The sequence below is a fragment of the Alnus glutinosa genome, chromosome 11 (genome assembly GCF_958979055.1).
Source record: "Alnus glutinosa chromosome 11, dhAlnGlut1.1, whole genome shotgun sequence".
Classification (NCBI taxonomy): domain Eukaryota; kingdom Viridiplantae; phylum Streptophyta; class Magnoliopsida; order Fagales; family Betulaceae; genus Alnus; species Alnus glutinosa.
The window spans coordinates 8,543,507-8,558,745 of NC_084896.1; the positions used below are offsets into that span (position 1 = coordinate 8,543,507).

Sequence of the window (15,239 nt, forward strand, 5' to 3'; positions counted from 1 at the left end):
GATTCTTTAATTAGAAAGATAATTAAAATAATAATAATAAAATCCCAATTGTAGCTTGTTGTTGCGGAAATTACCGATTACAGGAACAGCTGCCAATGTCCAAAACATAGGAAGGCGGGAAAGATTATATAATTAAGTGAATATGCTTAGCATAATATATATATATATATATATATATATATATTTTTTTAAAAAAAAAAGGTTTCTTCAGTACAGAGTGAAAGTTGAGTTTTGTCCATTACTACACAAAACCAGGGCATGGTGGAACAAGGTAGGTTGACTCGAGCTTTGAGTCTGTCCAAGTTCATGTGATAAACTCTTCTACCAAAAAAAAAAAAAAAAAAGCAAAGAGTACATAATTTTGGCCTGGGTGTTAATTACTGTTCAGCGACTCGGGTTCAGGCCGTATTGAAATATGAATATAAAATTACATAGGTCAACCATAATCTGACTTATTTAATTAAACTAGTCAGTCTATCAACTTTAAACCACTAATTTTATGTTGCGTTTGTATCAGATTTACGAGTTGTGTAAGAAAAATTTTAACAATTATGCCGCATGACGGGTTCGGGTCATGTCGAGACATGGGTACAAGATTATATAGGTTAACCTTAAACCAAACCATTTAATTGAACGTGTCAGATTCCTCAATTACAACCCGTTGATTTAGTGTTGAGTTCTTATCGAATTTGCGGGTCGTGTCAAAAATTGCCAACGAACCCTAAGCCCTATACTACCAAAAACATAGTATAATAGAATAAAAAGAAAGAATTTGGGCCTCATTGCAATTTTGCTGATTTATCCATGTGGAGCTTTTGATACGGTGGTTTTATAAAGTAGAAACTTACTACTATGATACTTATCTTATCTTTGATCCCCAAAAGGAATATGATCAGAACCTCTTTGCTCCAAGCATGAAAAAGTAGTAAAGAATATAGCTGCTTTGAACTTGGTTGTGGCAATGATCGATCCAAATCCAAAAGCATATGAATCATGTGGCAATTTTTTTCCGACCGCGGGATTGACGACGTGTTACTTGCAAAATAAAAAATTTATTATTAGAAATTTGCCGTTCCCTAAAAGATCGGGAACGCTCAAATACTTAAATCAGTGTATTCTTTGAGCGAAAACTAAATGGAGAAGTTTAGAGTTAGAGAGAGTGTATCTAAGCGTGATTTTTTTTTTTTAATCTTTGATTTGAGGTCCCCATTTTAATATAAGAGGCTCTTGAATATGGCTTCTAGATGCTTACCACGTGACGGACTGCAATTGTCTGATCAATAGTACATTTATTTGCCATGTAGTAGGAGTTATTCTCCATGCAATGAACTTGTGCACTTACATTTTAAGTAGTGACCATCTAGGATAGCGGTTCAATGGCCCAAGGAAATCTCCAAAGTGATTAGGTACACACTAAGATATGGATTTGAATCCCGCAATATAAATCTTCATGTTTGATTAGTGTAAATCACATCAGTTCCTATTAATGCATTGACAGGGTTCGGTCAGACTATGATTTACTCGGGCTTGAACGGTGTCCCCTGCTGCCCTTTTTAATTATGAAAAACAAAAAACGTTATAAGTAGCGGGTTGTTTGAATGCTTCCACCAATAATTTTGATCCCCAACAGATTATAATTTAGATTAGATTTGACACACACTTAAAAGGAGCGACGCTTGGTTTGTTGTAAGATTTAGGACCAAATTAGTATCCAAATTTGGCTATAAAACGAGACTTCACCTAAACTTTTTATGTAGCATGAGTACCATGTAAAAATCCTGTCTATTTTTAGGTTGCCAAATCAAATGCTCAAGAATTGAAAAACATGATCAATGGGTCCCAATCCCATATAATGTATGCTTCTTGTCTACGTAGATCACCGATGTGATGCATGCTTTTCCAACGGTAAAGAAAATGAAAAAGGGGGACCAACGAATTAGGGAGTGAATTGAATTCAAACAAGTACTTCTCTTAGAAGGGACATGTCTCATTTTCTCTATACTTTGGAATTTTTGTTATTATCCCTTAACATTTATGCTTTTTTGTTATTGGATCGGGGCGGTAAGAGGGGCTTTTTGTCTTAGCAAAGGACTCACCCGCTCGGAGAAATTGCTTGGACAAAGGTGCCTCTCACGAGAAATTGCTTGGACTCACCCGCTCGGAAAAATTGCTTGGACAAAAGCGCCTCTCACGACTTTTGATCTTTATTTTTTTTTGGAGAGAATTGTAAGAAATTCAAATTCGACCTATTGTTATTTCTACTTTTGTTATTGGATCAGGGCGGGAAGATGGGCTTTCTATCTGAGCAAATGATTTACCCGCTCGAAAAAATTGCTTGGACAAAGGCGCCTCTCACAACCTCTGATCTTTATTTTTTTTGGATAGAAAATCGTAAGAAATTCAAATTCGGTCGTTGCGTAAGTTCATTTTTCTTCTGATATAATTGTTTACAAAATCCAAAAAAAAAAAAAAAAAAAAGTAAAAAATATTATCATATCTTTATAGTTTAATAAAGTCAAGTATTAAAATTGATGATATATTAATTAGTACTAAACGATCCACCATTCAAGTAAAATAGTATTTCTGAAGGCTGAAAATCAGGGAGATACCGGTAGGTAGGTGTGGCTTGCTTGAAAAAAAAGACATGCACGCCCAAGAAAATACTAACGAGGAAAGTACGTATATTCCTCTAAAATTACTATTTAACTGTTAATGTCCTATTAAATTATTAATTGTATCAATATTTCTCGATAAATTATCAAAAAAAATATCAATATCTCCTTAAGACAAAAATGACCTTAATTTTTTTTATAAGACAAAAATGTCCTCATAAATTTGAAAAAAAAAAAAAACTAAAACTAAAAAAATAACTTTTAAAAAAAAATTAAAATGAAAACGAAAAAAAATGAAAAATAACGAAAAATTAAAAAAATAACGAAAAATTATATAAAAAAATATTTAAAAAAAAAAACAAAAAAGAAAAAGAAAAACCGTTTTTTTTTTTTTACTTTTTTATTATATTTTATATTTTTTAGTTTTTAGTTTTTTTTTTAAAAAAAATAAAAAATAAAATTTTTTATGAATAGTATTTTTTGTCATTTGGGAGGACATTGACATTTTTCGATAGTTTAAGAGCAGAGAATCAATTAACAATGGAGTAATGCTGAGCTCCTTCTAGTATCTTTTGGTGTCCTTCTATCCTGACATGACACCCTATTTTTTTTTAATAATAACAAAAAAAAGAAATTAAGTTGTAGTTTTTTTTTATTATTAAAAATAAGGTGTCGTGTCGGCATAAAAATATTCTATATATATGAACACTAGAAGAAGCTCTAACATTTTTCATAATAATAAAATAGTAATTTGAGGAAGAGTATATGTAATTTTTCATATATATAGTAAATGGGGGTGGAAAGGACAAGTGGGAGGTGAAACCCGCCTGACAAGGCCTTTGGATCCGTCTTTACAGCCACAGTCCACAGAGAAAATGTTGGTAAATAAACGCTCTGCTCTGTGTTTTTTTTTTTTCTCTCCACTCCATTATTGCAGCTCTCACTCTCTCTCTCACATACATAAAAAGGATTTTAGTTGGCTGCTGCTTGCAGCATTCCTTTCTCTTTGTCCTTATCTTCTCTTTTTGCCATTTCTATGAGAAATCACACGCATTGAGGTTTACTTATCTGGCAACTTCTCCCATCAATCTCATAAAGACTTAAAAAAAAGAAAGAAAGGAGAATTCAAAAAGATTTTTTTTGCTCATTTTCCTCACTCTATCTTGAAAGTTATGACACAGAAAAGAAATGCTTTATAAAATTATTATACATGTTCTTTATATATATATATATATATATATATATATATATAAAATTCCAAATTTTACTCTTAATTCCTTTTGGTTGTTTTCCATTTTTCTCATACAAACAAAGCAAATAACAATACTAAACACCAACAAATATCCTCCTATACAAGCTCTATCTCTCTCTGCCTATTCCTTTCAGTCCCTTTGGACCAAAACTAACAAATACATCTCTCAAACTCCCACATAAACAATCTAGACAAATCCCAAAAAAACAGTTTTTAAGAAAGAAAGAAAAAAAAAAAAAAAAAAAAAAAAAAACCTCAAAAGAACACTAAATGATCATGAGAACTAGGAGCCTCTCTTCTCAGACGATGTCACATGAAATTCCAACAACTTCCAAATCTGCAAAACAAAGCCAACATGCAATCTCTAGCTAGCTAGCTAGCTCCTGCTCCCATGCATACAACGAAATGTGAAAAAAGTTGAAGAAATCAAGCTGTTTTTATACATATCTATATATATAATATATAGTGTATAAGAGCAACTAACCGAGTCGATCGTATATTCTTCTGATGACTCTCTAGCTCACTGAGAACTATCTGGGCCTTCATCTCCACTATCAGTACCTTGAGGCTGGTGTTGATGGTGCTGATCCAACGGATGGTTTTGCTGGTGATCGGAATTCATGTTCAGACCGCCTCTAGAATAAGCATTCAGAGCGGCCAACATTCCCAGATTGGATTCCGAAACTCCCAGCCCGAGATGCTGAGACGGCTGCTGCTGCTGCTGCTGTTGCTGCTGCATTAACATGGAACCCAATTGAAGAGGACTCGCTCTACTCCCTTGGAATTCAAGACTTGCCGGATTAAGATTGAACCTCGGCATGAAATGCAGCGGCGCTTGCAATGTGTTCCCACTCGCCGTTGGCGCTGTCGGAAAAGTCCACATGTGGGATTCTGACGGGCCAGCCCCAGAAGTGGTGCTGCCTCCGGCACCGGCGCTAACCGGCAGCATCCAGAATGCGCTGCCCGTGCCGGTACTGGGGGCCGGCGCCACTGCCCACATGGCAGTTGCGGGCAGGATATTGGAGGGCCTAAGCAGCCCCGAAGATCCTGCCTCTTGTACTTGCGATTTTGGTAATTGTAAGCCGCTGCTCTTGAAAGCCTTATTCCCTGAAGGCGAACCTTCTCCGCCACCACCACCGCTCTCGCTCTGTGGCTGTTGACTATGACTATGACTATCTTCCTTGAATAGATCTTCTCTGAAGCGTTTTCTCATGTAATTCTCGGTGGAATCTCCACCCCCACCGCTCTCACCACCGCCGCCACCACTTGGAAGCGCTTCTGCTATTTGATCTGCTGTCATAAGGTGCTGCTGTTGATGGAAGCCTAAGAAAGCCGGGTGAGGGAACGCTTCTTCGTGGAAAGGATGGTGAGCGAGAGCCAAAGTGCCGGGAAACGAATGAGGAGCGGATTTTGTAGGCTGAGCCGAGAGCGTGGAGCCGCTGCTGCGAAGCGAGACGTTGAGAGTGGAAAAATTGGCCGGGATTGTGCCGGTCCCCGTGGCCGCGATAATTGCCGGTTCGGCCTGTTGTAGCAGCCACTCGATGGTCTCGCCGTCGGACTTGTTCCCCAATTCTCTGGTCAATTGAAAGACCCTGGCGGCGCAGGTGGCCGGCATTCGGATACGGCGGCCCCGGCCGTCGACCTTCGTGTGGCGGTCCTTCGTGGATCGCTTGACTGTGAGGGCCGTTGTTGTCGTGGCGGCTGTCGTTGTTACCGCAGTTGTAGTGGGTACGACAGACAATTGTTGATGTGGGTTTTTTTTTATGGAGTCGAGGCGGGGAGTGGATCGGTCGGATCTGGTGGCGATGGCGAGGGAGGCGTCGACGAGGTGAGGCGGGGCAGCGGAGGTAGAGGCGGAGGAGGATGAAGAGGAGGTGGAAGAGGACAAAGAAGATGGAGACGAAGAAGTGGTGAGGCCAGCTTGGATGGATATGGAGCCCATGAAGGGTCCTCCTCCTGATCTGCCATCAAAAGGGACCACAAGCTGGTGGGAAGACGAAGACTGATTCTGCTGTTGGTGTTGGTGATGGTGATGATGATGTTGTTGTTGTTGTTGCTGCTGCTGTTGCTGTTGCTGTTGCTGTTGCTGCTGTTGTTGGTGGTGGTGGCGGTGAGTGGCGGTGTTGGTTTGCTTGTTGGTTTGCAAATCTGTTAGTTCCATTTGGTGGGGGGTGGGGGGGTCGGTCTTCTTTACTGGGTTCAAAGGTGATTCATCAACCCCATCTCTTTGCTCCTCTCTAACTGATCATCATCCTATTGCGTTTAGAGAGAGAGAGAGAGAAAGAGAAAGATGAGAGAGAGTGTCTTAAATTTTGCAGGTTTGGAGCTTAGTGGGACTAAGAGTTTGTGGGGTTCTTTCTTGGTTCGTGATTGACTGTTGTCCTTCCCTGAGCTGCAAGAGAGAGAGAGAGAGAGAGAGAGAGAGAGAGAGAGAGAGAGAGTAGGTTTAGAGGGTTTGATAGGAGAGAAAAGCAGTTGGGACCTTTGGGGGAAAAAAGTAGCAGAAGCCCACTCGTGGGGTCTCGTAAAGGGTTAATATATAAGCTACCCTCACAAAAATAGAAATGTTACTACTACTTTTAACTGATTATTCTTTTTACCTCACAGTAAAAATTATCTTCCACTTTATATTTTATACTAACGTTAATTTTTACCGCAACGTCAAATATCATTTATCATCTAAAAATCAATTGAAATCTTATTAATAATTAGTTAAAGTGCCCCGAATAATAAACAAGAGAAATTCGATATGTACTTTCAAATACTTCCTTCTTATTAAATTTTAGATAGATTAATCTATATATCATATATCGGTCTCCATGCTCAAAGAAACGGTCAAGAACATTTCAAAATTTACCCAACTGCTCTCTCTCTCCTCTCTCCTCTCTCCTCTCTCCTCTCTCATGCAGTGGGATTCAGAATATTTGGCAGATAATGGGACTTTCTTTGTTCATCCACTTTGGTAGCCTTAATCCATATGCATGGTGGTTAACCTTGAACACTCACTAAACACAATTACAAGCTCTAATTTTATTCTATATATTAAATTAAAGAAAAAAAGACAGAGAGATGCGATTAGGTAAGAAGGAATTGGTGTTTATGCTGGGGCAGTGGTATTTTGGTAAATATATGAGTCCAGGGCAGCAAGCAGCTAGACAGCGCAGGTAAGCATCAGATTAAAGCATCTCATGCAGTAGGACAGCTCATCCCAACCCAACCCCACACTCTGTTTTGTTGTTTCTCTTTTTCTTTTTTTCTTTTGAGTTTTAGTCAACTTGGGCACCCCTGCTTTTTTATATGACTGTATTGCCCTCGCTTACTGATTTGCTAATTGAATCAATTATTCACAATGCTCACAGTTTATCAACTTGACTAGTGAGACAAAATATATGTCATGTGATGTGTAATATAATTTTTCATATCTATTTATTAACTTAACATGTTTTAAAAGCATTTTTAATAATAGTGATTATTTTAACTACCAAAACCAACCTTTTTTTATTATTATTTTAATTATTCTATTTTTTTAATACAAACTCCAACAAATTATCTATACAAAAAAAAATGAATTGGCTTCACCAATATCATAATAATAATAATAAAAGAATAGGCTTGTGTCTTTGTCTAGGAGGTGAATGAATTTGTACTTTGAGAATAGTAGAAATTATATTTTTATCTCGTAATTATTTTATAATTTGATGTCATAGTTTTAAGATATATATATATTAGGTTTATTAAATTTTAACTATTAATTTTAGTTAAGCTTTTAATTAAAAATAATTATTAGGATTTAAAAATTTTACCATGGAATTCATCTGGAAAGTCAAAAAGATCTTAATTCAAAAAAGATAGCAAGTTGTATTAAATGTCTTAATATTAATAAATCTTGCTTTAATTAATTTCTTCTCTCAAAGAAATTCAACTCCTATATTTTTACACTGCCCTTTAATAATATGTCCAAATGCAACTCCAAGATCTTGTTTATTTTTTGAAAATTTGTGTTACAAAAGAAAATATAATTTCAAACTCCCTCCTAATTTAATTTTTTTTATATTATAAATATGGATAGGCAAATAAAAAAGTTCCATCAAAACAATCGAAGTCGGTCATTGAGTAATGTTACTCTTCAGAATAAATTTCACAAGGATTAACGTGACCTGTTTTAAATAGTTATTACTATTATTATTATTATTTTATTTTATTTTAAGTGGCTAACATGAAAAATCACTTTAAACACACAATGTTAGCCGGTATGATAAATGAGTGTAAAATATAGCATTACTCGTCATACATTTAATGTTCCCATTTATATAAGGGTACTCTTTCTGATAAATAATCTCATCAAAACAAATAAGGCAACTGGATAAATAATGTATATAATATCCTTGGAGAGAGTATTTTCCAAATTAAGTTATAAAAAAGAAAAAGAAAAAAGACTCTCTCTCTCTCTCTCTCTCTCTCTCTCTCTCTCTCTATATATATATATATATATATATATATATATATATATATATATATATATATATATATCCGATAAATGTCATCACATATTGACTATTGAGAAGAGAAAGAGAAATTATATTCTTAATTAAAAAAGAATATAAATTTCCTACAAATTGGTTTGTAGGAAATTTTCTGCAACCCACGTATAAAAATAATATGTATCATTTAAACATATGATAATCACATGTTTTTTTTATTAATGCTATTAAAAAAGCATATAAGAAGTACAAGCTATTTAAATAACATATGTTTCTCACATGCCAAGGAACACATGTCAATCTTATATGTGGGTTGTAGAAAATTTTCTACAAACTGGTTTGTAGGAAATTTATGTCCATTAAAAAATGAGTAATGTTACACATCATCCCTTTGTCCCCCCAAAATTGATATGGCTTTTAAAATTACCATTGAATTTTTGATATATGACTATTGGATTTTGATCCAACGGTAATTTTAAGAGCCACATCAATTTTGTGAGGACAAAAGGAGGACAAGGGGATAATGTGTAGCATTACTCTTTGTTTTTTTTTTTTTTAAATAACAAAAATTCACAATTAAAAAAAAAAATGCTTCAAGTGTAGTTGTCCAAATGAAAAGGGTAGTGAGTTTAAGCCAAAACAATTCAATAAACTGAGATAATTTTAGATGGATTGAAATTTTTTAACAAGATACATATATGTATATAATACTGTGTTATATATGTTCCACCCTTTTCTTTTTTGGTAAATTATGTTTTTCTACATGCATCAGATCGATTTGAAATATCATAAATTCTTATTATAGCCATAATAGATTAAATTTAGAACTATTTTTTATTTTTGGGCAAAAGAAGAAAAAAAATGAAAGATACCATTTGACTAAATAAATGGATATGAAGATTTATTATGAAGCCATTAAAAGTAGATTAATTCTACAAACTACATTTGTATTTCACCATCATTCATGTGGTAGTACTGATCAGTCATTAAATCAATATATATTAACAAAAAAAAGAAAAAAAAGGGTCTAGCTGAGACTCCCACTTCAATATATTATAAGATAATGATAAAATAAAAATTTAATTTATAGCATTAATTTTTAAAAGTATTTTTTTTTAAAAAAAAAAAAAAAAAAAAAACTTAGTGTATTGAGAGTTGAATTAGTCCTAAATAGTGTTCTTAGCATAATGATTGGTGATAAGGGTGTACATGTGGATATCTGGGCAGTTATTTGCGATATTCGCATCCGCATTCACAAAATGCAAACATCACTTTTAGATTTATGCATACACATTAGTTTTTACTATTCGTAACTACGTGGTTATTAAATATGATTATTATTCGTTATCCACAAATAGGTAATGAGCATATTTTAAACGCTTTTAAAAATAAATTTGACCAATTTTTAGTCTTTTGAGCTTGTTTTAAAAATATAATGCAATACTAAAAATATGTAGAATTGGAAAAAAAGAAGAAGAAAAAAAAAGATAATGATGAATACGACTTCAAAATATTCATGGTAAGCAATGCTCACAATAAACATCTTTATGTTTTTTTTTTTTTTTTATCTATGTTTCAATGAGCATAACAATCTAGTTAGCAAACATGAAAAAAAAAATACAAATCCAACGAAAAATAAATAAATAAATTCAAATTCATAACATAAAAAACAAAAATTGTCTAAATACTATAAATTTACAAATGGAATATATATAAAAATAAAATAAAATAAATATATATTAGATATAAAAGGTACGCAGATGCGGTTATTATTTGCATACGCATCCTTTAAAACTACTATCTGTTTCAGTACTTGCAATTGCAGATAGTAGTTTTTACTAGCTATTTACTTGTGCGGATAACGAATAACAAATAAGTACAAATAACAGATACGGGCAGTTAATATATATATACACACACTTATGATCCTTTATACTGTTTGGCTGGAAAAACTTACCGTTTAATCCTGTTATTATTTTATTTTATTTATTTTTATGTAAGTAATCGGGTTATTATTATTTAGCCTGAAGAAAGCATTAACCATTGGTCCTCTCATCATTAGGGCAGCCAAATTTTAATTCATTCTGAAGGGCTGCCCATATCATTTTCACTTTTCTTCTATTTCAAGCCAACAGTATATATATAGTAATTTAATTAATTAATTTGAAAACACAAATCAGCCAGGATGTTCCACCTGGGCCCACTTTCTCTTTTTATAAACTAATTTAATATGAACATGTAATCATCTTATATTATTAATTCTAATAGCCACACAAACCCAACCCACATCTTTATCTCTTTGATATTAACATTATTTCATTTCGCGGATCCATTAACATAATCTTCCACAAGAATTGAACAACTAAAGAAAGCCAATGAATCAATGCTATTTCCTATTAAAATTAATCTTTTTTTAAAATAAAATAAAATATTAATTTTTATTATTACGTCATCTCATCATATGATAATTATATATCGGTTTAACCTTTTTTTTTTTAAAAAAAAATTATTAAATATTAATTTTTATTATATGACAGCCATTAATTAATAAATATATGATTATGCTGGGCATATTTAATTGGTTTGGGTATAAATGTTGATGGGTGTACGTATGTGTCATACAAAAGTGTAATTGCCATATTAATTTCACTCTAGTGCCTGCTAGGCTATGACAGTAGTGACAGTGGGAATTACTGTTCATTCATCATACCCTCTTTGTTTGGTTCTCCATATATATAAAAAAGGGATTCCCGAAAGTGACCTTTTATTTATTTTTATTTATTTATTTTCCTGAATCTTTCTCTCTCTCTCTCTCCTAAATCTTTTTCCCAACCAACAAATTAATTAAAATTACATCACATTCCGAGATGATGGTGTCACAGGCCTGTCAAAAAAACACTCAGCCCCATTGGGCTACTTCAAACATATAGACCATTCAATCAATCCTTTGTGTTTCCATAAGTGTGGAGACCTGTGAAATTAATAATATTTCAGAAGTGATTCTCATTTCTTTCAGTTCACAGTCCCCCTTAATTTTACCCATTTGCCCTTTCAACTTTCGTCCCAGCCAATCTTTGCTTTCTCTTTCATGGACAGTAATGTAAAATGGTAATAATATATATAAATATAATAAGCAAGCAGTAAAAAGCTGCAGCTAAAATGAACAATTACCCAGGATACCCAAAAAAGCTGCGACTTTTCCTGAATTTCAGTCCCCTTAAGGAGGCGGACGGTAAAAGTAAATTATTATTATTATTATTTTTTTTTATGAAGGAAGGTTTTCGGCATCAGCCCTTGAATTTTGGTACATTTGTACGTTGGCCCAAATGTAGAAAGTTTCATACCTTCATGTGTCATTGTCAAGCATTGATGCGGCTCCACGTGTGCACAACAGGTAAACCTGCAGTACATGTACGGTCTTCGATTAGGAAGAGGGTAGCTGTGTCTCAAATTTGATTTTTCTTGTCCTTCTCTCCATCTAAATTTTACTGCATTGAATGCCAAGCATAATCTTAAAGGGACCTTTTCTTCTCATCTCTTCTCTTCTCTAGTTCTCTTCTCTTCTCTTCTTCTACTTTTTCTATTTTAATATTTTTTTTTATTGAAAAAGAAGTGGGTTACATGAGAGTAGATCATTTAAATGAAAAATAGTGGACTCTCCAATAATATATTTAAAATAAATTAAAATAATGTTGAAATAATTATAAATAATAAAAAATAGGTCAGACAAATGATCCAATCCTCTCCAGAGGTCGCACATGTGATTACAGAAGGTAAATGGACACAAATTAAGACAAACCTATCTTAAAAGGGCCTTTTGATTGTTCAATAACAATATATAATATTATTACGATCCTAGATAGCTTTAGCGCAATCTTAATCATACATAACTTTAACGTTTTCTTCTTGCAAGTCAATTTTTAAAGATAAAATTTACTTGAAATTTATATCATATTATTTATACATAAAAACTATGTAAGATACCTAAGATCGTAGCAAATTTAGAGTTTAAAAGATTACATGTTTCAGTATTGTATGTGCTCTATTGGAATCCTAGTAGTTTTAGAATTGGAAATTCTAATGCTTTTTTGGTTAGGATTATTGTTGTACGTATATTTTCTTAGGATTATGAGTCATATTCTTTCTCTATTTGTGAATCTTAGTTTTCTTAAGAAATGATTATTGTTGGTTATAAAATAAAGCCCAAACCAATAGGCTTACATAGTAGGTACACCATATTGAATCCACATTGTATTTTTCTCTTGATAATAGTGAAGAAGAAATATCATTGTTGCTGCTTGTGGACGTAGACCGTCTTGCCAAACCACGTTAAATACGTTTATTAGTAAATTGACAACTAGGGGAGTCAAGATGGTTAAAGAAGAGCTAATTACCATTTTACTTAATTTGCTTCATGTTAAAGTACTCATGGGGAGGTGTAGAGCTCCACTACTCTCCCTCTCTTGGACTTTGTATTTCAATACAAGCTACAAGCTTTCATTAAACCTTCAACCGCTTTAAGTTTACAGGTGGGTTAATAAGGAAGTCATATAAAGAAAATTTGCCGGTGAGAAGTTGGAGTCTCTAAGGAAGCATGGAGCTAGGCAAGTGAAGAGCTTGTCTGGTTACAAATAGTCTTAGTATTTTATAACGAAGTATATAGTTTATTGTGCTTGTTCTTTGAGTTTTATTTAGTGTTTAACTTCTTGGGTTTGGCTGTCACTTAGTGATTTTACCTTTACATCCTCAAAGGTTTTTTACTTCGTCACCAAAATTTATTGGTTGCTTGATTATTGTGAACTTGGATGTGTGGATTGCTTTTATTTTACTTTGTGTAGCATTTTCACTTTACACTTTGCTGCATTATTGTGTCTTTGTGTGTTGCGGGTTGGGTTTCGGTCATTTCAAAAGCGAAAACCTTCTTTTTTTTTCCTTGAAGCATTTTATATTTGATTTGTTTATTAATATTTTTGTCTCGACAATAAAGAACAAAAATATAAGCAAACGGAGCAAAAGATCCTAATTTTTTCTAAATTGCGTATTAAAGTAATTATTCTCCAATACTTCCCAAAACCATATCAAAGTGCAATACATTGACAAGAAGATATGATTAATCTACAAAAATGCAGAGGGTCAATTTATAGAAGGCAGAAAAAGATGTGGGCAGAAACAAAATAATGCAAAAGAAAAGGGACCATTGACTACAATTATGAAAATCAGTGTACGTGTGGGGGAATTATTGAGTGGCAGCGTTTTAACTGGTACTTGATGGCGGGAAATTTGGTGCAGAGTAAAACAGTCACAGCCACACACAAACGTACACGTACACATACACGTATACACCCTACAAAAGTAGAAAGTAGAAACCCTATATACACTAAAAAGAGAGAGAGGGGGAGGAGCTGACGTCAGCACTGGAAGATGGTGGTGCGGGTGGTGGGGCAATCATGATGATTATACGGATTTCGCTGTAATTAATGGCTTTTGACCGCACATGCATCTCACGTGCTCTCTTTCTCTTTTCGATTGACTACCAGTCCACTGCGGCGTCGTGAAACTTTTGAATTACGGCGGTAATTATTATTAAAATTTAAAATAAATAAATTGTGTTTTGTTTTTTTTATTTGACGGTGGTTGAACTGCATCACGCGCGTTTGATGCGCGTGTGGAGGACTCCTGAGGAAACGTGTTCTTTTTTTTGGTGGGGTCCAATCTTTTCTACGTCACGTGGGCCCACCACCTGACATGTCTCTGTTTTTTCTTGATTCCCACCACATTGACACGTCTGAGTGTCTCTATTAATTTGCATTTGTTTGGGCCTTTTCTAAATTGAAGCCCAATTGTGGCCCAAAAACCAAAAAATCGTTATAATCCAACTTTTTATATCATATTTTTACCTTATTTAATTTGTATTGAACTCAACTTACAATGTCCATAAATCCTTTTTTTTTTTTTTTTTTTTTTTTTTTTTTTTTTTATTAGTATACGACTAGAGCAATGCTACTATTTATTAGCTGTAATCGAACTGAGTCAAGTCGAATATTGAATGTTCAAATTCGATTCGTTTAATTTTTTTTTCGAATACAAGCCAAGCTCGAAGTTATCATCGAACCAGATAATTTGTTCAAATTCTGTTATTTTTTATTTTTTTATTTTTATTTTTGAACTAATTCAAACTTGTTCATGAGCTACTTAATTAATTTAGTCATTTCATATATAAAGTAAATGTTGCGATTGTTTAGTTTTATTTATTTATTTTAAATTTATACTAATTATTAGTTACTTAATAATGATGAAGTTTTATTGTTTGAGTAATTAGAGAAATTAACTCAAATCTTAAATAATTTAATATCAATTTTATATGTTTATCTTACACACACACACACACAAATGCATTTATATTTATATCTAGACTCACAATTACAATAATTCAACTTATATCTATTACATTACGAAGAACAATTATTTATTTATATTTAAAAATACTTAACATGTTCTCATACAAAGTTAAAAATAATATTAGAATAATAATAAAAATAAAATTATACGAGCTTATACGAGTCGAGCCTAAATTTATACAAGCCTGAATTTTTTGTTCAAGTTTTGTTCATTCAATAAATGAATCAATCCAAAGCTGAACTAATCCAAGCTGAGTTTGAGCATGTTCACGAGTAGCTCTATTCGCTTACAACCCTATTAATTCACATAATTTACCACACTCATTTTATAACGGTTGACATAACATGTTTTAAGTAACTTTTCATGTTATTTACTTAAAATAAATAAAAGAAATACCACTACTTAGTACTGTGTCATGTCAGTCGGTGTATAATAACTAAATAAGTGTAATAAATAAGTGGAAAAAGTAACATTAATCATAGGAGAAACATTTAA

General features: G+C 33.2%; 1 protein-coding gene across 1 annotated transcript; it reads right to left on the minus strand.

Annotated features, from left to right (window-relative positions):
- Positions 1-3,867: 3,867 nt before the first annotated feature.
- Positions 3,868-6,341, minus strand: LOC133881663 (transcription factor TCP8). Its single transcript, XM_062320654.1, has 2 exons — positions 4,349-6,341; positions 3,868-4,247 (listed from the first exon to the last, which is right to left on the minus strand). Exon 1 carries the CDS (start codon positions 6,023-6,025, stop codon positions 4,385-4,387), a length of 1,641 nt encoding a protein of 546 aa, XP_062176638.1. The 5' UTR covers positions 6,026-6,341; the 3' UTR covers positions 3,868-4,247; positions 4,349-4,384.
- Positions 6,342-15,239: the final 8,898 nt, after the last annotated feature.

What these genes read in the sequence shown, in the direction of transcription:
- LOC133881663 (XM_062320654.1), bottom strand. Translation starts at nt 6,025, where the DNA reads ATGGAACTAACAGATTTGCAAACCAACAAGCAAACCAACACCGCCACT.